This window comes from Pogoniulus pusillus, chromosome 2 (assembly GCF_015220805.1).
Source record: "Pogoniulus pusillus isolate bPogPus1 chromosome 2, bPogPus1.pri, whole genome shotgun sequence".
NCBI lineage: Eukaryota > Metazoa > Chordata > Aves > Piciformes > Lybiidae > Pogoniulus > Pogoniulus pusillus.
Window position 1 is genome coordinate 36,144,803 of NC_087265.1, and position 24,809 is coordinate 36,169,611.

The 24,809-nt window shown below is 37.2% G+C and overlaps 1 protein-coding gene and 1 long non-coding RNA gene across 10 annotated transcripts in view; one reads left to right on the forward strand and one right to left on the reverse strand.

Moving 5' to 3' along the window:
• LOC135184945 (uncharacterized) overlaps window positions 1-6,934 on the forward strand; it is a 30,783-nt gene extending 23,849 nt beyond the window's left edge. Inside the window, exons 5-6 of one of the 4 annotated variants that reach the window (XR_010306277.1) lie at window positions 2,090-2,144; window positions 6,155-6,934. This is a non-coding gene — a long non-coding RNA (uncharacterized LOC135184945). Of the gene's footprint in view, window positions 1-2,089; window positions 3,124-6,154 lie in introns of those variants that run through there. The other 3 variants (XR_010306276.1, XR_010306273.1, XR_010306272.1) reach the window with 3 other exon arrangements.
• Window positions 1-24,809, reverse strand: part of ADAM23 (ADAM metallopeptidase domain 23) — a 76,255-nt gene that overhangs the window by 14,425 nt on the left and 37,021 nt on the right. For all 6 annotated transcript variants that reach the window (XM_064161095.1, XM_064161103.1, XM_064161118.1 and 3 more), the window contains exons 10-24: window positions 22,855-22,926; window positions 21,163-21,329; window positions 19,815-19,899; window positions 17,090-17,180; window positions 15,506-15,554; window positions 13,220-13,319; window positions 10,007-10,078; window positions 9,160-9,246; window positions 8,935-9,015; window positions 7,872-7,922; window positions 7,346-7,409; window positions 5,957-6,062; window positions 4,036-4,155; window positions 3,006-3,174; window positions 926-1,037 (exon numbers count right to left, since the gene is read on the reverse strand). In XM_064161095.1, the coding sequence (XP_064017165.1) occupies window positions 926-1,037; window positions 3,006-3,174; window positions 4,036-4,155; window positions 5,957-6,062; window positions 7,346-7,409; window positions 7,872-7,922; window positions 8,935-9,015; window positions 9,160-9,246; window positions 10,007-10,078; window positions 13,220-13,319; window positions 15,506-15,554; window positions 17,090-17,180; window positions 19,815-19,899; window positions 21,163-21,329; window positions 22,855-22,926 (1,426 nt within the window). The remainder of the gene's footprint in view (window positions 1-925; window positions 1,038-3,005; window positions 3,175-4,035; window positions 4,156-5,956; window positions 6,063-7,345; window positions 7,410-7,871; window positions 7,923-8,934; window positions 9,016-9,159; window positions 9,247-10,006; window positions 10,079-13,219; window positions 13,320-15,505; window positions 15,555-17,089; window positions 17,181-19,814; window positions 19,900-21,162; window positions 21,330-22,854; window positions 22,927-24,809) is intronic.

A 24,809-nucleotide genomic window follows, 5' to 3' on the forward strand; every position in this document is an offset into this window, starting at 1 on the left:
AATCTCATCAACACATCTGGGTAAAAGTCTACTGGAACTGTTCTGCTAGGGGGCAAAAGAATAAGGCCATTCTGGAAGGACATACCAAAAATCCTGTCCTCTTTTGAAACCTTGGATATTTTAAAGGTAAATCAATTACAGTCTGAGGTCTAAGGACTTTTTTTAAGCAGCTTTCTCAGTTGTTTATTGGGTATCTTATCTGTAAATGTATAAATACAATCTGATGATGTTCAATGTCCTGATGACGGAGAAGGTATAAAAAAATTAGCACAATCCAAAGACATTCTTTGGCAGAGAAGTCAGAGAGAATTTCAAGTACTCCCTCTTTTGTGATGGGATTATTTCCTCAATAGCTCCTCTATTTATACTTCATATGCAGTCGAAATACCTACTAAATACATGACAGTGAGCAACAGTTGTCAGAATAATGTATGTCCCTAAAATGTTGTTTTTTCCTCCTATTGAAATATGATTTCAAAGGACTGAATCTTTCATCACCAGAGACATTCCACTTCTCCCTTTTTTATACCACAGCTCTCTGAATTAATGAGACCCAAGGGAACTGAAAATCTCTAGTAAAACCTCAACCTTCAGTTATCTTATAAATAAGAGCTACACTTAGTTGTATTCCAATGACAAAGAAAATGATCATAAAAATAGAGAGTAAGGAATGAAGGAAAAAAATAGAAAGTACCTTCCATTATCTATTGAAACGTTTCCTGAATCTAGATTAGAAAACTAGATGTTTCATCCATTCTCAAAGCAGAAAGACTTGCTTCATCCACATGAAGCAGAAGTTTACTGTCTGGGTCTAAGGAGGACTGCACAATATTACTCTTTTTCTATATGCTAATTCTACTACCATGTAGCATCAGAAAAATGCAGCAAATACTTGAAACAACATGAAAACTGAAATCACACAAACCCTTAGGTCCCTCATCCTTCTTGGTACCAGTATCCCTGATAGGATCGTCAATACTGCAGTCTGTCCCAGCCCAGGAGAAATTACAAATGCAAGTGGCTTCATTACTACAAACCTGGAAAAGAAAACAGAAGACAGCAGTTGGTTTTTAACTACATTTTATTACATTTATTTAACATGTAATTAGGTATTTAATTCACAGTATAATACATAAATGGGTAAGTTTTACAATAACCAGAGACATTCAAGGTCAAATGTGATGGGGCCCTGAGCAACCTGATCTTAAGAGGTCCCTGCTCACTGCACAGGGAGTGGACAAGATGGCCTTTGAGGGTCCCTTTCAAACTGATGCATTCATTCTGTGATTGCCTGATGGCACGGATTGTTTAGTATAACACATCGATAATCTGAAAGTTTGCTTTAACCCCCTTAATACGATCAGCAGTATTCCCAGCGGTTCCATCATCACTTGCATTACACACCTACATGGGATGTAAAAACATTACAAACTCTTACCCAAAAAACCCTGCCTAAACTAATTAAATCTTCACTCTGCAGGACTTTGAGCTTGAATGTCCTGATGGAATGCAAGCATTTCCATTTAAAATGCTCCAGATACAATCATGCTTTACAACCTCTCATTTACACCTTGCTCCCATGTAGAATAAATAGAAATATTTTCATTGGTTCTGTCATCGCTGTTATCTAAGCAGCAATGATGATCGCTTTCTTATCTTCTAGAAAGAGAGGAAATAGGTATTCCCAAGTCAGCAATTGGTTGAATGACTTTTAAAAGAGGATTTAGAACCCACTGAAATTGACAGATTTATTTATCAGACATGGGAAAACATACCCAACTGATGGAAACCTAAAATATCAAATTAATAGTGGGAGTTAATTGCTATAAATGTTCCATAAGAAAAAGAATAGAACACGTGGAATGATTTGTTAGAAGTGGTTGCTGTGGGAAAAGCCTGACAGGAGAAATACAAACAATAGAATTTTGAACATGAGACTAGAAGTGAAGCCAATCGTCAGGCATCAGTTGGTACTGTCTTCTGGATACTGGAACATAATGTCAACCCCCCCAGAATGTAACCCATGCACTAATGACTACAAGTAAGTAGTATATGTGATCTTTTTCATTTATCTCATTCTGCTTCTTAGACATTTCCTGAGGAATCTCATTTAGGAAGCTGAAGATAAAGACATCTTACGGCAGGTTTGATTACTTGAAGTGTTTTTTTAAAATTCTGAATCGGAATCATCCAAAACAAAAAAGGTAGCCTAGTTACTTTTCCACCCATGCCATGCTCCAAAAGTACCAAGACAACTCCTAGATCTCCTAGGTCCTTTACTTTCTAATTTTAAAATTTTCCTTCTTGATTTTGAACCTAGTCCTTCAGTCTGAAGTACTCAAATTCATCTTCAACTACAAACAACATGAAGAAGAACCCAACTTGTATGATTTCTGGTACATTAGGCAATCATCTGTCCACTGAACCCCATAGTGTTTCAAGCTTTTACCAACTTATCAGCAACAGTTAAGACATGGAACAGTGAATTTGTTCATCAAAATGTACCTAATGCCTCAGACAAATGGACTTAGGGGTAGAGTGTCTGAATGCCAAATGAGACACTTTGCATCTGTTCTGTCTGTTCAACAAGAATGTATAATCTCTGATGAGGTCCAAAGGGTTGGAAATTCAGTTGTTGAAGTCCTAAGGTATAATACTATGAACATAGGATCAACTTTGTAAAGATACCAGTATGCAGGGAAGTGTAATTGAAGGTGGCAAGCAGCTTGAACTATGGCCAGTACATTACAGTAACTGATGGTCAGAGCTCTTTCTTGCTAGTACTGAGAATGCCACTTTGGATAGACTTGCAGAACTGATGTGACAAGTTTGCTCTCTTAAATTTCATCAGCATTTCACAGAATGGCAGTTTCCCTTAATCCAACATTTGTTTTCAGATCAGCAAGTCTTAGGAACAATTTTATTCTGAGAATTCCACTAGGTAAATTAAGATCAGACAGAACAGAGATAGGTGGACAAGCTTAGCTGCTAACTCCTACACTTACCCCATGACCTGAACAGACTTTTCCATTAGATCCAATGGGACAGCTGCTTATATTCAAGGACTGAATTGGCAGGCACTTTTTGTCCAGACACATCATTTGAGGTCCACATGGAGCTCCATCCTCCACATAACCTAAATCTGTATCATCATCTAAAAGAACATGAGCACCACTAGGAGAAATAAGTTTTAAGATACTATTAGTGTTACGACTTTCAAAACTATTAAACATGTTAGTGTAGATACTAAAAGCCTCAGACATTTCTCATTCAAGCATACAGACAGATTGAACAACACTGTCTATCCACAGCACTGACAAGGTATTCCAACTGTCAGACTAACAGCAAGTCCAGAGAACAGCATAAATAACTCCAGAAGGGTATTTTTTGGTGTTTTTTTTTAAACAGTCTGTCATGGACCATGATTTTTAAATTTTTTTTCCCCCTCAACCCCTCCAGTAAATACTGTAACAAACTATAGCTAGGAAAACATTTTTAAAAATGACATTTAAATAAGAGTAGTAGAATAATAGAAGAGTTAAGAATAATTTTTCACTTGGGACCTAACTGTCTAAGAGAGTATTCTTAGCACAACAATGTTGCCAGTAGATTAAAACCCTGCCCTTAAACTGAATCATAGCTTAACATCTTATCCTGTGACAATTCTCTAGTTTCCTCCCTCTCAGCCTTCACTTCCCTACAGCTATTTCTTTGAAAATATAACACTCCAAACCACGGTGTTTAATATATGAGTGTTCAGCAATTACAAACCTTCTTCCAAAAGAAAAAAAATACTGCTGAGCATAAAACTCTGAAGTTCTGGTACTGTGACCAGCTAGAGTAAGCAGAAGGAAATCTCACACTGCACTCTTTGAAAGTGGAGTATCAGCTTTTAATTTTTTTTTAATCAAAAGAAATACCACTCCATTATTTTGCCATAAGGTATTAATTACCTAAAAATCATACAATTTTACATGTGTCTTAATTCGATTTGAAAAAACAAAAATCATATTGGAAGACTTCATTATCTTTTACCTGCAGTCCACTATTCGTCCTTGATGATAAAAAGAATTTGGAATAATTTCTCCTTGAACTTGACCAACTCGTGGAACTCTAGTAAGGTTAGTACAGAGCAAAAAGCCACAGAAAACATCACTGTAAAATGAAAATGTAAATAAAAATGTTAGTGAACTAATATGAAATACATTTACAAAAAAGCAGGAGGGGTAATGATGCTGCTAATCACATAAATAATAGGTTACCATAAGCTGCATGATAGACTCTCTGAGTACAAACCCAGAAGTAAAATATTACTTGATATAAATTACGAGATGCAGAAACGAGCAACAGTTCATTCTAATGTGCTGCTGAATGTTTGTAACAAAATACTTATCTGTGTTCTAAATACAATACAACTAAGAGAAGCCAAACTGTACAAAGCTTTGTCATATGAGGCCAAATGACATTTCAGTCTGTCTAGCAGCTTGGATGTCACACATTAATGTGAAATTTGAATTTATAGTATTTAAATATTTCCCTTGCAGGATAACAACCATAATATTAATTGTTAGCATTCACTGTGTATGCTTGAATTTTGGCAAAGAATTTGCTTTATTATTTCATTTTATATGTGCAGTCTTCAGTAGAACAGTATCAGCTTAAAACTTCCTTCTCTTAACTGCTGAAGTCATAGAAGCAGATGGAAAGTACTGACCAAGAAAACATTTTCTTTACACAAATGAGGTTTTTATATATGTATCAAAGCAACACTATTCTCAGCTACATTCAATTAAACAAGGTCTTGGATTATGATCCTAGCTGGAAAGTGAATCATGTCATTAAAAAAAACAAACTAAAATACCCCAAAAGGCACTTGACAACGATCAAATAGTCAAAGAAGGAAAGCGCTGTTATGAGGCCGAAATTGTTACGTGTGTGCTTAAAAATTACAGAACAGTAAGCAAATTAGGAGGAATTTAAGTCTATCCACTAAGGATCATTAAATCAGTATTCATCTGGTAATACCACATGCAAAAGAATCGGTCTTAAGGGTCCTCTCTGGTCAAAATACAAGATTGAAACAAAGCTGAAATAGCAGAGTCTGGTATCAATCTCAGAGCAAGAAAAAAAAGGGTGTGTATATTTACAATGTATTGTATCCCTATCAAGTCCAAGGTATTTGTATGTTATGGAACTTGTGAGTTTTTGCTGCCTTGTCCCCCATCTCCTCTGGAAAAGAAACATGACACTTTGAAAGCCTGTAAAGGGTTAACCCTCCTGGGGGAGTGGTCTTTACATCCTCCCAAGGGATGGATCTGAACACTACCAGGTGTGGTGGTTAGCCCACTCCCACTTCCTGTCTAAAATCCCTATAGAAGCAGAGGGACTCCCTGTTTCTCTCTACTTGCCCTGCATCTCTGCTCACCAGCATCACCATCCTGTTCCTCTTTCCTGGAACAAAACCCATTGCCATCAAAACTGGTTGTATTTACGTATTTTGTACCTTGTTTTCCCTTCCCTTTACCTTTTGTAACTTTTCCTACCTCAAATGCCTTTTATTTATTGTTAAAATTTCCTTCCTTTAACTTCCAGATCAAAGTGAGATGATTTATTTGGCTGTGCTTACCTTTTCTCTCTATATATCTAATTCCTTTTCCTTTGGGAAAGAAGGGAGAAGAGCATACTATAAATTGTTATTGGTTCCATTAACTATGTTTGAGTCTCAAGGAAATTTAAATTCAAACCAAGACAAGGCCACAGTACATCTGAAAATCTGGAAATCTCTGCAAGTGTATTGCTAAGTTACTTGTGGATTTGTCAGAATGAGCTATGGAACCTTTTCAAGATGCAAGGGAAAGAAGACTCAAAATAATGCAAAACAAACTGCTGAAACATTTGTGAAGTAGTAGAGAATATTTAACCAGGATACAAAAAGTCCCTACCAAGATGAACTTACTGTTTGCTACACTGAATCCATCGGTCTCCATCCTTTCCACAGTTTCCTTTTTTAGTGCCTTCTGTATTAAGTTTTTCATAACAAAATTTGTCAGATCCTGACGACTCTGTTTATAAAGAAAGGAAAAAGGAATACAACATGAGAGCTTTGAAAACCTGCTTAATTTACTGCAGCAGTTCTCTGTATTTTTTTCAATAGGAAACAGAAACCTAACCACATGTGTATGCACAGACTGTACTTCCCAGGAACTACAGTGGCAACCTAGCAGACAGAACTGCATATGGATGGCTTTTCTGAAGTAATGCTCAATCTTCAACATTTGCTCTGACCTTTAAAAAGAAAAACAACCACCCCACAATCTCCACAGTCTTTGTATCATCTTCTGCATTTAAATTTACCTGTGGTCTAATTTTGTTCACTTTAAATCTGTGTGCAACTGTTGCAATCTAGTGGTTTCCGCTACAGTTATTCATGATCTCTATTTCAGGACATCAGGGATTTTAGATACAGCATGTACCATAAACTTATGTTTTGACATCAAGTCAGTGTTTAGTTTGCTTTTTAGGATTTCACAGAGAAAACAAGATTCAACAGTGAAAGCATAATTTCTACTACTTCTTAGGAGTAGAAATCTGAACTAATTTAAAACTGCATTTAGTAGCAAGTCCATTTGTTTTTTAATAAAGCATCACCGAATCACGGAATGTTAGAGGTTGGAAGGCACCTCCAGAGATCATCAAGTCCAACACTCTGCCAAAAGCAGGATCACCTAAGGTATTCTGAACAGAAATGTATCCAGGCAGGTTTTGAAAGTGTCCGGAGAGGGAAACTCCACAACTCCATCAATTGAAAAAAAAACCCAGAAGGACAACAGTTTCACTGAGGAAAATAAAACATAAAAAACCCAAACAAAAGAAAACCCCTGCAAAAAAACTCCATCCCGAAAACACTGAAGTTAAGTAAGACAGAGCAGTTTCAGTACAATCATCTGTATAGAAGGCAAATCAAGTAATTGACAATGAGGGTGGTGAAACACTGGAACAGGTTGGTCTGAGATGGTAGAGGCCTCATCCCTGAAAACATTCGAGGTCAGGCTGAACCAGGCTCTGAGCAGCTTGATCTAGTTAAAGACGTCTGTGCTCACTGCAGATGAGTTCAACTAGAGGACTTTTAAAGGCCCCTCTGAACCCAACCCATTCTGTGATTTAAAAATACGTGTGTAAGAAATTCAGTTGGCAATTCAGCCACAATTGCTCACTGCAGTCCTATCTACTGCGCAGAAAACTTTAACTTACAGTGGCAAGAACAAAAAATAATAATACTGAAAATAGAAAACAAAAGGCAGGAATGAATCACATACAAAACAGATTAAAGGTAAAGTCAACCTACTGGATCCCCAGATATATTTGCACTGATTGTCTCTTGTCTTGCACTCGCCGTTATAGCAACGACCCTAAACAAAACAGGACGTGTTAGCAAAGAGAATTGAGTACTATTTCCTTCTCCTCCCCCAAAACCAACACCTCACTTGGATTCTTCACACACGTATTAGTGTATAATGATTTTCATTAATTTGGGTAGGTGAAGTACACATCTTAGCCCAGATTGCCAACAACAGCTGCTGTTCAATACATACTGACGTTTCAGCAGCTGCTTTATACTTCTCATCTACATAGCTGTAAAGAACTTATTCATATGGAATATAATATATACATGTAAAATGTGAAGATACTAAGCAGATCTTACTCAAATAGAAATTTCTACTACTTACAGAGTGCATAAAGGACAAGCAACACTAATGTCCATAGACAAAATTTATGCTGAAATAGGGAAGACAGGATTAAAAAAAAAAAAACAAACTTGTGTTTGGTTGATATCTGTTTGCTGATGTGCAGAGATTTAAACACATTCATACCTGATTAGAATCACAGGCATACCCATCTTGTTTGTGAAGATTTGGCGGACACTGAAAAAAATTAAGACTTTGTTTGTATCATTAGTACTGTAATAATGCGTCCAAGGATCACATGTGGAATTCTCCCAGTTTAAAAGACAATTGCACAACATATAAATGAGATAGCTAAAATAAGTAATTCAGGAATATATCTACACGTAGAAATGAGAAAAATTAACATCTTGAGCCATGAAATAAAAGGTTCAGTTCCAACTTCCTGCATATTCTATGCAGAAATTAAGTAGGTAAGGGCCAAAACAAAAAGCAAATCAAATGTCTTCAGTAACAGAGTATGTGGTAGGTAATACTAGGGCCACATTTGCAGCACAGCCACTGCTTTCATTTCAGTTCCACTAAAAAATTAAATGAGCACTAACTTGTAGTCAACAGGTCTGCTTGTTTAGATTCAGCGCTTTTATGATGTTATTGGAACTAGATGATCTTTAATGTCCCTTCCAAGCCAAACCATTCTATGACTTTACAATTCTATGATTAATTGCTGAATTCAAAAATTCTTTCACATGAACAAGTCACTAGGTCCATAAACCTCAGATTACCAAAGCTAGAAGCAGACCAAACTCAAAGCTTTTCTTCATCAAAAAACAACCTGTGGCGATTTGGAAAGGTTATGCTCCTACAGTGTACCAAATTAGCCAGTATTTTGAGAGCTGCCCTTCTATCTTAAGAAAACCCTCCTCCCTGTTAAGTAAGAATGCTCCATATACAGAATAAAAGATATACAGTAAAATCTGAGACATAGCTACTTACCTGAAACGGTGGATGTTTCAAATGGTAAGATTAAAAAGAAGCTAGTGTTAATTTACTGGAATCTATAAATTATGGCCAATGCCCAGAGTAAAACATTACTATCCTGAATCCTACTTCTTCAAAGCTAAGAACTAGATCCAGTATGAAGTACCTAAATAATCTTGAAGTTAAATACTCAGTATGGAAAAGGTGATATAAAAAGGAGTGCATAAACAAACATCAATAGTGCAAGCAGAGAAAGCATCTGCATACATACCTGCCCGGAATCTCCAGTGCAGAACTCTGCAATATCACATTCATTCACTGCATATCGACAGTCATAGCCTCGTGGGAAAAACTAGAAAATTAAGAATATAGTTAAAGACTTAAGATTATGCCTTCATAAACTGTTCCTTTTTGTTCTACATAAGACACACTTCAAACTCTTAAAAGTTCCATGGACAACTGCAAAGGACAATAAACATACTGCAGCAACACTCACAAGACATGATGTATTACAGCAGGGTCCATCACTACAATGAGCTCCATTAGAAAGAGAACACTTCTTACAACAGTCTGCATAGCATTCCTGAAGAAAATATTAAGCAAAAAGTTTAGTTTTCCATTTAAAATGTTTCTCTTACTAATTTTTCCAACTACTATGTACCAGCGTACAAAAGATTCAGTTCAGCACTGCTGACTTGAAATTATCAGCTGGCAGAAAGCTTTGCATTGTTCAAATACTAAAGTTAAGGGAAAGCAGGGACATAAATTCTATAGTAACAAGAGGATTCACACCATCTGAAGCCACCTCACAGGTGTGAAATTACCTGTGCCAAATCCATGCTGTTTAGTGTAACTGCACTCCAAAAGAAAAGATTTTAAAAACTAATTAAGAGTAAAATTAAATGCTAGGGCTGAAATCTACAGGGCAGCTGTTTGTTTGCAGAAACATTATTGGAGTATTCCTACAATAGAGAAAGAAACAACAGTTTACATACTCTGTCTGAATACAAACACCTATCTCCAAAGCATAGGTAAGAAGTCCACTGCTCCAGACATGCTGTCCAGGGAAAAGTGAAGGATTAAGCACTTACATGGTACAATTAAAAAAATTCTGGGCAACAGCTACATCTGATCATTGCTATAATAGGAACTGGTTTGAGGACACTCTCTATCTTTGTACTCATTTTCACCTGAAAAAAATATTTTAACACAATCCTCTGAAGCTGTTTCATAACAATAGGCAAATCAAATTAGTGTCCATAACCTTTCCCCCTCCCTTACCAAGCTCATAAGTTAATACGTTTTGGAAGAATGATTTTGGAGTAACATGGAACTCTACTTGCCATGCGAAAGCCGCAGTCACATTCTTCTCCTGCTTCCACGTATCCGTTTCCACACTCAGTGGTTTCAAAGAGCTGAAAGGAGAAAAACCCTCCCTCAAGTAAGAATAGAACTAGTATCAGATGACTTCTGACATGCACAGTCCATTTCCCTGATGCTACAGAAACACACCTCTACAGAGAATATCCATGCTGTGCTGCTGCACATTTCTCAGGTGCTGCATGTCAGAACTGTGCAGATATGAAAGATGCTCAGCTAAATCACTTGAATGCTAAGAGAATACTGATCTCAGGATATTATGATTAACAGACAGTAAGATAATACTCAAGGAGACAGCATTTTAGCTTCATTCCTATTCTGTAGATTCCCATTTCTCTGGCACTTCCTTCAAGACACTAGTTCAGCAATATGGTCTCTGGGGATCTTCAAGGAACCCATCCTTGCTCATGCAATTAGCTACTGCTCATTCCAGTGTAACATGATTGTTTTAAAATAATATTTTAGAATAATCAATATTAAGAAGCACTGCTGAAAGGAATTTCTATAGCTTTACTATTAATTTGTGTTAGAATAACACAACTGCATACAGACAGTACTAAATAGGTCATCCAGGATCATATCAGTGCAATACAGATAAATTCTATAATTCAGGCCGATACAGATTCTGTGCTGGTTTCACATATCATAGAATTATTTTGGATGGAAAAGACCCATGAGTCCAAACTTGAAGCTCATCAAGTCCAATCACAACTTTAATTAAAGGTGATTTATTTTTCAGCCTTGTGATGGAAATAATTTTGCAAAACCCTTGCCTGTTTGCTATACCATAATTATACTTTAAAATGTCAGGAATCTCCAGTTTAACTGGGATACTAGCAACAGAAACACTTTCATCATTAGAACATGGTTCAAAGGAGAAGCTAAAAAAGTTAGAACATACAAATTTACATCTATTGAAAGATGCAAGTAATTATGTTCTCTTGGCTTGGTCTCAGTGGCAGTACAGCTGTTGCAGAGCATCAAGCATCAATATTAAGAAAGACAACACAGTACAAACTATTTATAAACTTGGATAAAATGATTCTTTGATACTTTAGGGGGCAAGAACCATAATGCCTATCTAAAAGAAACATTTTGTTGCATAAACGACTCAAGTAATCAACAGCACCTACAATTCTGGGCATCAGAAGCAAAACTACACTAAAGCAATACCCATATCTATTCCTCTTCACTAGCAGTGCAAATAGGATTCAGAAACTGGTGAGTTTTCTTCCTTTGTAAGCCAATGTCACTACTATGCTTCAGGGGAAACAGCAAAATCTTTTATTCTGAACCTGAAATTCAGTTCTCCATCAAACAGACCTGGTTACCTGACCTGTCACTCATTAAAAAAAAAAGTCAAATGCAAGAAGATAACCTAACACACATACACAATTTCCTCTGGCATTAATCAGGAACCATCAAGTATTCATGAACATGTCAGAGCGTAACTAAAAGGTTATAATTAAAAATAGCATTGTGGTGACTTGCTTAACACAACTGTACTTTATTTACATGAAGATTAAACACACCATTTTCTACCTTACCATCCAATATACAACTACTAGGGTTCAGAACAAATAACTTATTTTTTCCTATCAAAGTACACTTGGGTATATTAATTGATGAGAAGCTCAATATGAGCTGGCAGTGCACTCCTGCAGCCCAGAATGCAAATCATATCCAAGGTTGCATTAAGGGGAGTGTGACCATCATGTCAGTCAGGTGATTCTGCCTTGATTTTGATCCTGTCTTGGCAGGGAGGTTGGACTCAATCACTGGAAGTCCCTTCCAACCTCTACAGTTCTGTGGTTCTGTCCCTCTTCTCTGCTCTTGTGAAAGCCGGGCCTTCAATACTGCATCCAGTTCTGGTACCCCCATCATAAGGAGGACACAAGAGTTTTTGAGGCAAGTCCAGAGAAGGGCCACAAAGATAATCCAAGGGCTGGAACACCTTTGCTATATACAAGGATAGGCATTTGGAATTGTTCAGCCTAGCGAAGACTCTCCAGGGGGACTTTATTGCTGCCTTCCAATACCTGAATACAGGCAGGCTGGAGGGGGACTTTCCACAAGGGTGTCTAGCAATAGGACAAGGAGGAATGGTTTTAAGCTGAAGTAAAGTAGGTTTAGAATGGATCTTCATAAATTCTTTGGTACAAGGGTGATGGGACTGAATTGGGTTGCCTAAGGAGGTTGTGGATACCCCCTTCCCTGGGGGGGTTCAAGGCCAGGTTGGATGAGGCCTTGTACAGCCAAGCTTATTAGAGAGGCATCTCTGCCCATGGTGGAGAGGTTGGAGTAGATGATCCCTAAGGTCCCTTCCAACCTATGCCATTCTATGGTACAAAGATAATTTAACCATTCTCTCCTGGGAGCACTTCCACAGAAGTAAACCAGATTTTTATTTTGTATACAGTCGAGAATTTGTTCATGTTTGCTCACTAGACAGTTACCATCACAAAATGATGGTAACTGACTCTTCTCTGTAAGAATTCCTACATTCTTATTCTATAAGCAAAGACTGCTACTCTGGGAAAAGATTAAAAACCACTCTCACAAGCACTTTTTTTTAAAAATACTTGTGCAAAGTGGTGGTCTACCAAAGAATACAGAACAGTAAATGGAACAGCCTAATAGTCTCATGTGGTATTAAATTCTACAAGGACAGCAAGTTTGACACCGTGATTAAATAGAATATTAATACTTCAGATTGACCTTACTTTGCAGAATGAGCTACATGGAATATTATTATACAACTCAGCTTTAGAGGCTGTCATTGTAACATTGCCTTAGAAAATATTGTGACCTTGATAATTTTTAGGTGAAAAAAAGCAATGGCTGGTACAAGGAAACTTATAAATTATGGTTTGCTAGACATAACACTTGAAATTAACTTAACTTTGAGGATAAGCACAAGCTGCCACTACTTATATCAAATAAACTACTGATTTCTAATTCCTAGTGTAGCATCTGACATTCTTTTTGTTGTTGTTGTATTCCTCTTAGGGATTATTAAGTGTTATGGAAATAAACAGTCAACTGATTACAGAGAACCTCAAGAAAATACCCACACAGACATGTGAATAAATTTGAGAAGAGCTAGGTGTTAATGAAATTATTCCATTTGCATTACAGTGTTTAGCAGAGGTGCTGACTTCCAATGTATTTATTACCTTTGTTGGTCTGTTGAAAAGACAGGCACCTCCCCCACGAAGTAAAAATTCTTTATACTCTGCAATGCTGCACTTGGAGAATTTCCGGGAATGGTATACCCTAAAACAGCAAAGAATTAGCCTAGTGAATGTCTTGAAACAACAGCTTACTGGAATGGGGTCGGGGGGTCAAAGCACTATTTTAATACTGTGAATCCCAGTTTCTTACAACCACTGTCACCTCTGTCTTATTTTCAAACAATAAAATCAGAACAAAAGAAAAAGCCTTTAAACATTTTGCTTTGTTATCTTTCTATGATATGGATCTACAGTATATGAAACTGTAGTCTTCTAATCTCCTTAATAGGGTGAAACCACATTATCATCATAGCTGCTGTGCACCCTCTCAACTGCATGCATAATCATGTTCTCTTGGGGGCTTTTTCCCTGCAGTTTCAGTTTAAAAGATGGATTAAATTCCGGATTCCCCACTTCATGACAGGGTTTTAAAACTGTTCAATTAATCTGATCCTATTAAAAAGATAATTTTTAAAGTACAAGTAACAATAGCATAAGAACATAAGCTGTATAAAGGCAGACTGAAAATTTACTTTATCCAAATCCCACCTCTGATTTTGGCCCCAAGAACGTGCCTGGGGAAGAATAGGGAACAGAGCACTGTATGACTACTTGCAGAATATCTTCCCAGCTTCCACAGGTTTTCAGCTCAATTTTCAGCTTGAGAATCCTTATTTTTCCTCATTTAATACATTCCTTGTATTTTCTCCCGTGAATTTGCCCAAAATCTTCTAGCATCTACATGGTGTTGTATCAAGAAGTTTTATTGCTCTGCAGTTAAGCTGTCAAAGAACAGTTTCCTTCTGGATTTCTGTCACCTTACTTGCCAGCCTCATTTCCTGTCTCCAGAGTTCTTACATATGGAACTAACAGTAATAATTTGCTTTTTTTTTCACCATATTACAAAATTTTTCCATATTTCCTCACCTGCATCTTTTTCGCAGCCTGATGAAAACATATTTTGTTAGGCATTTCTCAAACAGAAACTTTAGCCATGTTTTGAGATCTGGGAATAAGAACTATTCACACTATTAAAGATGAGGTAACCATGCCACGAGGATGTTCTTCATTCCTTTCCTAGAAGGTCACTACTACTGAACTGACATTTCTTCACTGAATTATTCTACTTACAATAAACATCATCTGTCACTGATGGAGTTAAGTGAAAAGGCTTTACCACTGCAGTTCATTATTGACTTACAGTCAGTCCTTTTCAAGCTTCTGGGTGACTATCATCTGCTTGTGGCATTTTCTCTACAGTTATCTTATTTACAGCAGAGGTTTGTTCCATAGCCTCTGTTACTGGTATTTCCATTCAAGACTGATACTTTGAGGAGTCCACCACAGGAAGGATGCTAGCATCTCTCCTGACCAATACCTTACTTTGAATTCCAGAAGCAAACTCAGTGAGTAATTTTCTGTTATGTTCATGCAATGGCTGACAATAACAAGTCTACAGGAAAGCTGCCTGATAATTCTGAAAAAAAAACTATTTCCAAATACCATATGAAGAAATGAAGGTTTTGTCTTACTTGTAACTGGTCTGCCCCATCATTTCTGCAGTTAAGCTTCCATGTTGTGCAAGAACTCTGACAGGAACTGACAAGACCCCACAACCTGTGTTTCAGAAGCTGTTCATTTCCCAATCAGTTGCTTACAATCCTTGCCACTGTGCAAGGCCAGAAGGAAATGAAACCTGGTTTCCTCCCATATAGATGTGCTTCCTCCTCACAATTCACTGACAATTTAGCTAAGGATTGAAAGCACTTGCTGAAAGCTCCAGGTTTCCAGTTTTATTTACAGAAACAGAGATCTGTTCATTCACAATTAGAATTCTGGAGAAACTGGGGGCAAAAATTCATTAAAATTTAGAAGGAAAACAGAAATGTTGCTTATCAAAACTGTAACATTACACTTTTCCAGCTGCATGTAAAAGGTACTACTGGATTTATTTAATGAAGAATAACATGTTGCTTTTTAGTCAAGTATAGGAAAACATTATTGAATACTCTGCATTGCACTTCAATACGTAAGATTTAATGAATAACATCCTAAAATGTGAATTGCTGAAAACTTAAATCATTGATCTCCATCTTTGGACTGTTTGAACTGCTTCTAGTTTTTCTTTTATTAGTACTAAAAAACACAGACAAAACCCAATGCATATATATGTCATAATGTATAACTGTGAACTCATGCCAAAGCCCTTAATTACTGATAGTGACATACCCTGTTTCCTCCATGATGCAGCCACCCCAGGATTCAGTGCAATCACACTCTTCTCAGACAAGACCAAAATGCAACATAAGAGGAAAACAGTTATAAATCTGCTTACAATAAATATAAAGCACTCACTATAAAAATGGACCTTGACTGACTTTACAAAGATTAAAGACTGCTCACCTGCACAGACCCCAGCCCTAAAAAGGAAAGCAGCCCACTTAAAGAGATACTAATACACTTAAACATGTTACCTTTGAATTACCATGTGCATGTTTGCAGACTCAACACAAAATGTCAGACAGGATACAGAAAGGTAAAAATAGCTTGTACCATTCTTCCCTACGTGCTCTTAAAACAGATAGCAAAAACTTATGTGCAGTATGTATGATACTAATAATTAAAAATTCACATTTTCTCCTCCCTAAAATGTTCACAGAACACCCTGAAGGAGAATTATTAATGGCTAGACCATGTTTTATCCCTTTGGCATTAAATGATTAATATGATCAGCTAGTTGAACATTTATTAGAAAAATCAGTCAAGTGAAAATGGATTTACAGTTTACTTACAGCTATAGCAGGTAATTCAACAGTGACCACACATATCAAATAAGAGATCCAAGTATTGTAGTTGGTAAAACAGAAGTTACAAATACCCATATAAATTATCTACCAAAGTAATATTTTCAAGAAGAAAAGTCCTGTATTCTAGTCACTACTACAAATACATACTGTTTCCCCACAAGAAAATATTCACAAGTTACTTCTGCCCTATAAAGACCAGGTATTTCTCTAGGAAAAGTATCCCAATAAGGAAACTAAGCTATCAGTATAAAAATCTCTGTCTTACAGTTTAAAAATATTCTGGGTTTATATGTACTCTGTTTTACCTGTAAACCAAAAATGATAAAGAAAATATTTTAGCAATTTGCAAGTTTATGCAGTTTGAAAGTGAACATTCATCATTGCTCAAAACAACATTCCCTAAACACTTCCATGCTGTTTCCTACTTTGCAGGTTGCTGAAGTGATTGCATTTTTTAAGAGGCAATAAAGAGGGAATGTTGCCAAATTGCTTATAAAATATGAGTGGAAAAATCCAACAATTTTCTTTAGCCCAAAAAAAGGCTTTTTCAGCAGCTTTTGTACCTACACCCTGCATGTGTTACGTCTAATTTTCTGGCTGGGAAGTGGCACAGAAACAAGTTGAACAAACATTTACACTGGACTGGGTCACAGCTTCTCACTGTTTCTTCAATTATAAATCAGAGTGGTTTTCATTTTAAAATACAAATGATAGCTTTGTAGGAAGTACAGTTTCAGTATGAAAGGAGTTGGGAGTTAACTTATTGGTGTTTTTACCTCTGAATGTTGGTTGTGAATCTAATTTCTCGACACAGAATATCATTGAGGTCATTGCAAAATGAGTGCTATACTAGTGCCTCTCATTTTGGTTAAACTCAAGTTTCCAAAGCAGAAATTCTTGTTCTACCAGAATTAGCAAGTTAGCTGCTGGTTTTGGTATTACACAGGAAGAGTTTACATCTTTAGCTATGGATGACAAAAAGAGAACTCCATGTCCATATACGTACTTGGTTTCCTTGCAGCTGGCTCCCATTGTATTCCAAGGTTCTGAGCAAGACTTTGTGCCAGTTCCTGTGCCATGGCCAAAGGGAGGCCGTACTGCATTTCCAGAGGAGCACAATGAAGAGAAAATAAAACAACAAAAAAAGAAAATGTAAGTGAATTGTAGTGAGCACCACACTGGCTCATTCTGACTTACCATATAATCTCTACCTCAGTAATTCTGCACATCTAATCAGAATTCTGTGTGCATATAAGGGAAATAAACTTAGTGAAGTACATAATTGTTGTGGTTTAACCCCAGCCAAGCCCTATGCAGCCACGCACACACTACCCACTTCACCTTGCCCATTTGGATGAGAAAGAAAATTGTGAGAAAAGGCAAAACCTCATCAGCTAAGGAGAATTTAATAAAACACCACAAAGAGATAGAAAAAACAGTAATAATAATAGTATTAATGAAATAATACATGTGAAGTTAGCATATGATTGCCCATGTCTACCTAATCCTGTCCTGCCAAGGAAGCTTGCTGAAGTCACCTCCACTTTCCACAGTCACCTTAGCCATATATAGTGGGCAGTACAGTATCAAATACATCCTTGGCTGGCTATCTTGGTTGTGACCCCTCCCAGCTTCTTGTGAAAAAAATAACCCCAGTCCTTACTGTGTGATGTCCAGCAGAGCAATTTAACAGTTATCATTGTATGATTTAATTCACTGGCTGTTCTCACTCAGATCACCTTGTGGTACGTATTGGAGCTCTCTTCTCCTGCATCGCCCAACAGATGTGTCCAGCAACTTGGCCAAAAGCAATGGATGAGTTTGCCTTTGCCTGAAGCAGGACTAACCCAGATCATCTTCCCCAATATATTCTTCACGTGCACTATGGGGACATAATTTATCTCATTCTATGGTACATGGAGTTTTGACTGTGCAGGGCCATCTTGATTGGCAGATCCTCTGGTGTTAACTAACCAGGAGGCTTTTGATAAATGTGTCCCAGTGTTTGAAGGTCCAACACCCACTGGTCTCAGTGCAGTTTTTAGCAGACCATTGGAGCATTCCATTTTCCCAACAGCTGGTGCATGACAGGGCATCTGGTACACCCATTTAATGTCATGCTCTTCGGACCAGATGTCTATGAAGCTGTTTGAGAAATTAGTCCTGTTGTCTGACTCAGTTCTCTCAGGGGTACTGTCTTGCCATAAGACTTGCTTTTCAAGGACCAGGATAGTACTTCAGTTGGTGGCAAGGCATATGTGATTTGTTTCCAATTATCCAGTGGCTGCTTCCACCATTGCAAGCATAAGGCTTCTTGGAAGAATCCTCTTTTGTGATTGTCTTCCCTTGCAACTCACATACTTGTCCAGCCAGGAATTAAGTGGAATTTCCATGCCATTTCCTCATGTCCTCTCCATGGTCACATAAGTAAAATCATAGGGTACTCTGTAGTGTGTACCTTCCATTATCTCTCTCCTGGGTGGGGGAGTGCTTGCTCCTAACAGCTGTACAGGTGAGGAGTAGGACATGTCCTCTTTGAATTGTGGGAACTCTTGGGACAGTTCCTCCACAGCTGAAGTGCAGACCTGTGCAGAAGAAGATTCCCTCATATTGCAGAGCTGGACAGCCAATTCATCCACTGTTTGCCTCCAGCTGTCTTTCCAGGATACTACTGCCAATGAACTGGCATATGAGGATGGCACACTTTGTAGATACTTCTGCCACATGGGTGGTATGCATTGGACTTTGTCTGCATCAGTAGGTGACTGCTTGTCATTCTGACTCTTATAACCCACCTGCATCACAGCTAATTACCTCAAGTACTGGATATCTCTCTCCATAGTGGTCCATTCACCTGGGTGACATATAACATCTTCCTTGAAGGGGCACCTATCCTTCACGTCCAATAGAAGTCACCTCCAGAGGCTGAGGAATTGTGTTTGTTTTCTAATCATCTTTTCAATGCTCTCTTCTCTAGATAGGGATCTCAGCTGCTCAGCACCACTGCCCTCTAACTCCAAAATATTTGCCTCATTTTCCCAGCAACAGAGGAGTCAGGTGGTTATCTGTTGGCCTGGATGGTAGCTGAAATCCTTTTGCATTTATCCAAGCTCATTCAGGGACAGAGATCACGATTGCCTGTGGGCCCTCCCATCTTCTTGTAAAAAATTAACCCTATCCTTTCCTCTTAGCATGAGGGAATCTCTGTCTACTGATTAACCTAAGGTTAAAAGAGTCTGACATATATATATATATATATATATATATATATATATGTAATACAGTTTTGTATAGTATGATTAACCCATGTTCAAACAGAAGATTTTCATCCTCAATTTACTGAACTTTAAAAAATGAAATCAATATACAGACCAAATTCTTCAAATGCTGATGTTAAAAAAAATCATTAAGAAGTACATGCCTCTGATGATCAAGCCTCTAATAGTGAGACAACATAAAAGGATGTTCTGTGCTCTATTTCAAATAATCCTGTCTGAGATTTAAGCCAATTTAAGATATTAAGAGAATAGGGCAGACAGAAGGAATGCTTTTATAAAGAAAAGCACACTCAGCCTTAGTTGAACGATAACACAAGGAAGTTTGCCGTGAGAATCCTAACTTTTTAATACACAAGTTATCTTTAAAGCCCTGAGCACTGAAACAAATTAACTCTGAGGTTACAGTATACAGTTTCTATTTTATTTCATTTTAGTTGCAAAGGAAAAAATTACCTCATTCACTCCTACTCCTCTGGTCACAGAGCAAACCCCTCCAAAGTAACTCAAGCTACTCCTTTTGTAATGAAACGTCACATTCCTTATAAACAAATAAAGAAAATATTACACATTGAAATTGGGCACCAAGAACTTACTGAAAGATCAACACTTTCACACATACTACAGTTTGTGAACTTTCAAACTGCAGCTTAACTATACTAAATGCTTAAAGCTAGATGCTTTATAATAGAGAGAACCATGGAAAGCACTGAGGTTGGCAGGCACTTCTGGAAATGGTCTAGTTCAGTCCCCTTACTCCAAGGAGACTCAGCTGCAGCAGGCTACTCAAGGCTTTTGATTGTCTCCAAGCAATGACACTCCACAAACTCTGGGAAAATCTGTTCACAGTGAAAAGGGTTTTTTCCCTAGGTATAAGTGGAATTTCATGTATTTCAATCTGCATCTGGTGCAGCTTTCACCATGTACCACTGAGAAATGCGTGTTTGCCTACTGGGAAGCTCTTCAGCAAGTTACAGGATACAGGCCTAAAAGTAATTAAGAGTGCACATCAGCAGCACTTAACACGTGTTATGAAAAACACAATTAATACTGTGTTGCAGTGCCTGTATTGAGGCAGCACAGATATGACAGAGGCTGGAGGAAATTCTTTATCTCCTATTTTTATTTTCCTCTGCAGAAGACGAACAATAGGAGAAAGCCATGGAAGCCATTTGTCACTTCCTTCTCATAGTATATCATAGTGCTAGGAGAAATTATAAAGATCTCTATACTGTATGAGGGAACACACTCTTCCTTCTCTTTGCTTGCGTGATGAAGTAGCTGTTGGTGTGCCTGAAGTAGAATTTTCCCTCTAAATGCACTGTGTCTCAGAAAAAAATTAATTACAGCTCTAAATGAAGAAACTTTCCATTACAAAATCATTACTGCAGCTACCTGCGCTAATACATACAGTAACTGGAATGCTTTTGTGGCAACACATAATATTGTCAGCTCTGCCCTCTCCTGCTCTTTACTGGAAAAGCAGTACTCACACACCTGGTTAGCAAAGCTAGGTATCCTTAAGGGCTCACCAGAAGACATTTGAAATAAGTAACACTATCTCCAGGTTGCAAAAGCATTTACATTTCATTATGGATACCTATCAACGTGATCATGCTATATACTACATCTATTACAAATAGATTAATGTGTTCAAAAAAAAGATGAAGTTTCCTAAGGAAGGCAGATCTTGATGACACAGTGATTACCAAGCAAAAAGCAAGAAGAGACAGATAGACAAAAGCAGTAGACAGGAAAGTGTATAAAACTGTAAAAGTCTAAGCCATTGTATAGTGGTACATACGATAGTAGGTGCACAGCATCAGCATGCTGTTTGATGTAGTGCTGCCGGTATTTGGAGAAGTCACGAAGCATCTGCAGTGGATCAGGGTGAATATTAATACGATCTTTGTCTGTCCAAGTTTCCACAGCAACAAGAACCACCCTAGTGTTCAGCTGTTCCTTGTATATCTAAGGGCAGAGACAGGACAGGCACAGGAGTAGAACACTGGGTCAAACATGCAGTTAGCCAGTAAGAGTAAAGCGGAAGGACAAGAGGGATAAAGTAGGAGGAAAACATGGGCAAATAGTTAGGTAATGCCTTGTATTTCTAAAAATTAACATTCTGAGTACCTTAAATTTTACTGTTTATAGAACAACAACAAAAAAAAAAACACACCAAACTTTTTTTTAAACTACTCCCTTTTCTTTCTTCAGCAAAGAAATGTAAAAGGTACATTGAGTGATCTCAAAAAAAAGGAAGCTCTCAAAGACAAAGAATTGCCAAAGACAACTCCTAAGACGGGAAGAAATAATTTCTCAGGTCTCCAGTACATCCAAAATTTAATTTACACAGAGCTCAATTTTAATTTATAGTATGGTGATTTAATTCCCACACTACTTGAATAAAATTAAGTAAGAATATTAAGCTTTCTATTAATTATGTCACTTCAACAACAGACATGGAAATTACAATCTGGCTCTGATAATTACAAAATAGCTTTAAAACAGCCATTTTAATTTTATGTATGATTGATTTTGAAATAAAATTTCTACTCTTCAGATTCAAGTCACAAAATGGCTAATTGTATGCCGTCCCTGGGGCTGTTCAAGGCGAGATTGGACGTGGCACTTGGTGCCATGGTCTAGCCTTGAGCTCTGTGGTAAAGGGTTGGACTTGATGATCTGTGAGGTCTCTTCCAACCCTGATGATACTGTGATACTGTGTATTATCTAGAGTTATTCAGAACTTGCAAATATGCAAATGATTAATTCCTTATCCACAATAGACTACCTGACAAAAATCTTACATGGGGCATGAAGAACACTGACCGTGCTCACTTATAATTCAAAGCGCTGGACAACGAATACATTGGCTGCCCAATGCATGAAATGCACAAAAAGCAAGTTATTAGCTCACTTCCATGAGCAAAGAAACCCCAAACCTTTTGCCAAATTATACCTACAATACACAACATGAATCGCTTTATATGAAATTATTCTCAATTTAGTTACAGATGTAAGAATGGTATTTGTCAGTGCCACATTTTTATAATGCAATAACGTACTACAATGGGATTTTAAGTTATAAACACGAGAATTTTTATTCACTCTTTTTCATCTAGTAGATTTATGTAACCTTTGTGAACCATACTTGCAACTTCAACAACTTGTGGTTATGTTTGTTTTACAAGTCTAAATTCAATTAAATCTCATTCTTGAGCAGTGACAGATACCAAAGATGCCTTCAGGTTCACAATCTCTCCTTGTCAAGGGCAAACTCTGGCAGTTCAAGCTTTAAGAAAAATTTTATTGTTTCTTTCACATTCAGCCCAAGCTATTCTTCTGCAGAGGAACTGGAAGTGAGTTTTAAAATGTAATTTTTATAGCTGCTCATTATTTCTTTATCCTGGTATGTGCTAGTATTTACGTTTTTGATGCGGTGCTGAAGCAACAAAACCAGTGATAGTTTTTCAGAGGAAACATTGATACTTACAGCATCTACAAGGTTTACCACAGACTTTGCAAAATTGTTTGTGTAGAGATTTGAAGAACGATGCTTTTTGAACTACAAAGGAAAAAAAAGGTAAAACACAGTGAGAATTTAAATATTACTATTTTTATAGCAAGAAAGGAAAATAAATATTTTAAGAAAGTGTAAGGGAAAAAACTACAAAAGCTTTTCAGATCACAGCCCATATCTCATATTCAAGACTCGCTGGAAGATGAAGGAAGTCGTGTATGCTAGAAAGCCTTTCACATTTATCCACAAGAAATATCCTATTTATAATCTGAGTTCAAATGTCCTAGACAGAATTACAGGTACACACTTGTAAATTGAGAGGATGCTGTATTCATTAAAATTATGCTTAAACTCAGGAGTTAAACATCTTTGCAGAGGCATCCTTTCTCTACTACAGCAGAAGACTTCTGTAGCAAGTAGCATTACTTATGCAAGGCAAAAAGGAAGAGGGAGTACATTGTAGAAATAAACATCTCTGAACATCAGTTAAGTTGAATACCTTATGATTTAGCTTCCATTTTTTTCTATTTCTATAGAGTCTGATTATTACAAGTTTTACTTCCTAATTCCTGTGTATGTCATTACAATTTTGTGGTTTTCATCCTGCCTGACAAGTCCCCTCTTTTCCAAGTCAGATTTTCCAAAGGTACTGCTGTAGTAGCTGAACGTGAACCCACGACCTTCAAAAAGCTGTAAAATTATAAACCTAAATGGCATTACACAATATGATTAGAAGGCAGCCTTCAAGATTTCACAGGAAAAGAACATGAAATTGCACAAAACAAAGATGTTAAAGAGTCTTCATTAAAATACTCTTAGCAATATCAGCTACTGGTTAAAAGCAAATCTCGTCATCTCATGAGCTGTGAAAGTGGCAGCTATTCCCACTTCAAAACACAGTACCCAAAATAAGGCCTTGAAACAAGAGGGTCTGACTCTTCTGAGCAACTGAGTAGCTACTCTCATCAACTAAGTTAGATGATTGACTACCTTCCCGAATTAGAACTGCAAAACAGAAATATGTTGTGTTTTCTGGAATTACGCTTGGTGTGAAGGTGAAAGGAAAACTGGAAGACATGCGTGCTTTCAAAATTAAATTACTTGTTTCTCAACCAGAAAGTCAGAAGAGTGACACACGCATGCTGTAGAATTAGATACATTTTCTATCCCTTTAAATTCCAGATATTTTTGCACAAAGTTGATTGAACTTAATTATGACACTCATTCATTTGACTGCAGGAAGATAACTTCTTTTCACTTTTTTAAATTCCACTTCAGCATATCCACAGGAGGTTTTAATGTCTATGAATGCTACAGAATAGGTTTGCAGAGACACCTCCCCTGTAATTATTCTCCAAATGAACCACTTGCAGCTACAGTAGGCAGTTAGGATGTACACTGAATATCCATATCACAGAGTATCCATATCACAGGATTCTGATCCTCTAGTACCATGGAACTATGGTACTAGAACAAAAAAAAAACATGGGGAAAAGAAGAAGGTTTTGACTCAACCCCAAACTTTCCCAGAATTGGAAAGTTAAAAGAATATGCTTTGGAAAACCTTCTTTGTTTTCATGGAAATGTTTAACTGTAAAAATCAATAGCAGCTTCTAAATCAGAAATTAGGGTAAGTCACTAAAAGTGCAACAACCCAATTAAATACATTTATCTGTGTCTTTTCTGCTACAGGAAAGGAGAATTCTGCGAAAACACACAGTATTAACTATTTAACAACACAACGACCGAGCCGGTTTAAGACACTTCTTCCACACCGACGCTTGCTGCAGGAGAGATCTGCCCTCTACTGGTAAGCAAAAACTTTTAAAGTACATTTAGTGAGCTACTTGATCGGCAGGCTTCAATTCAACTGTTAATGCTTCCTTAAGAATATGCATTTTATTCCACGAGAATAATTTTTATCTGCC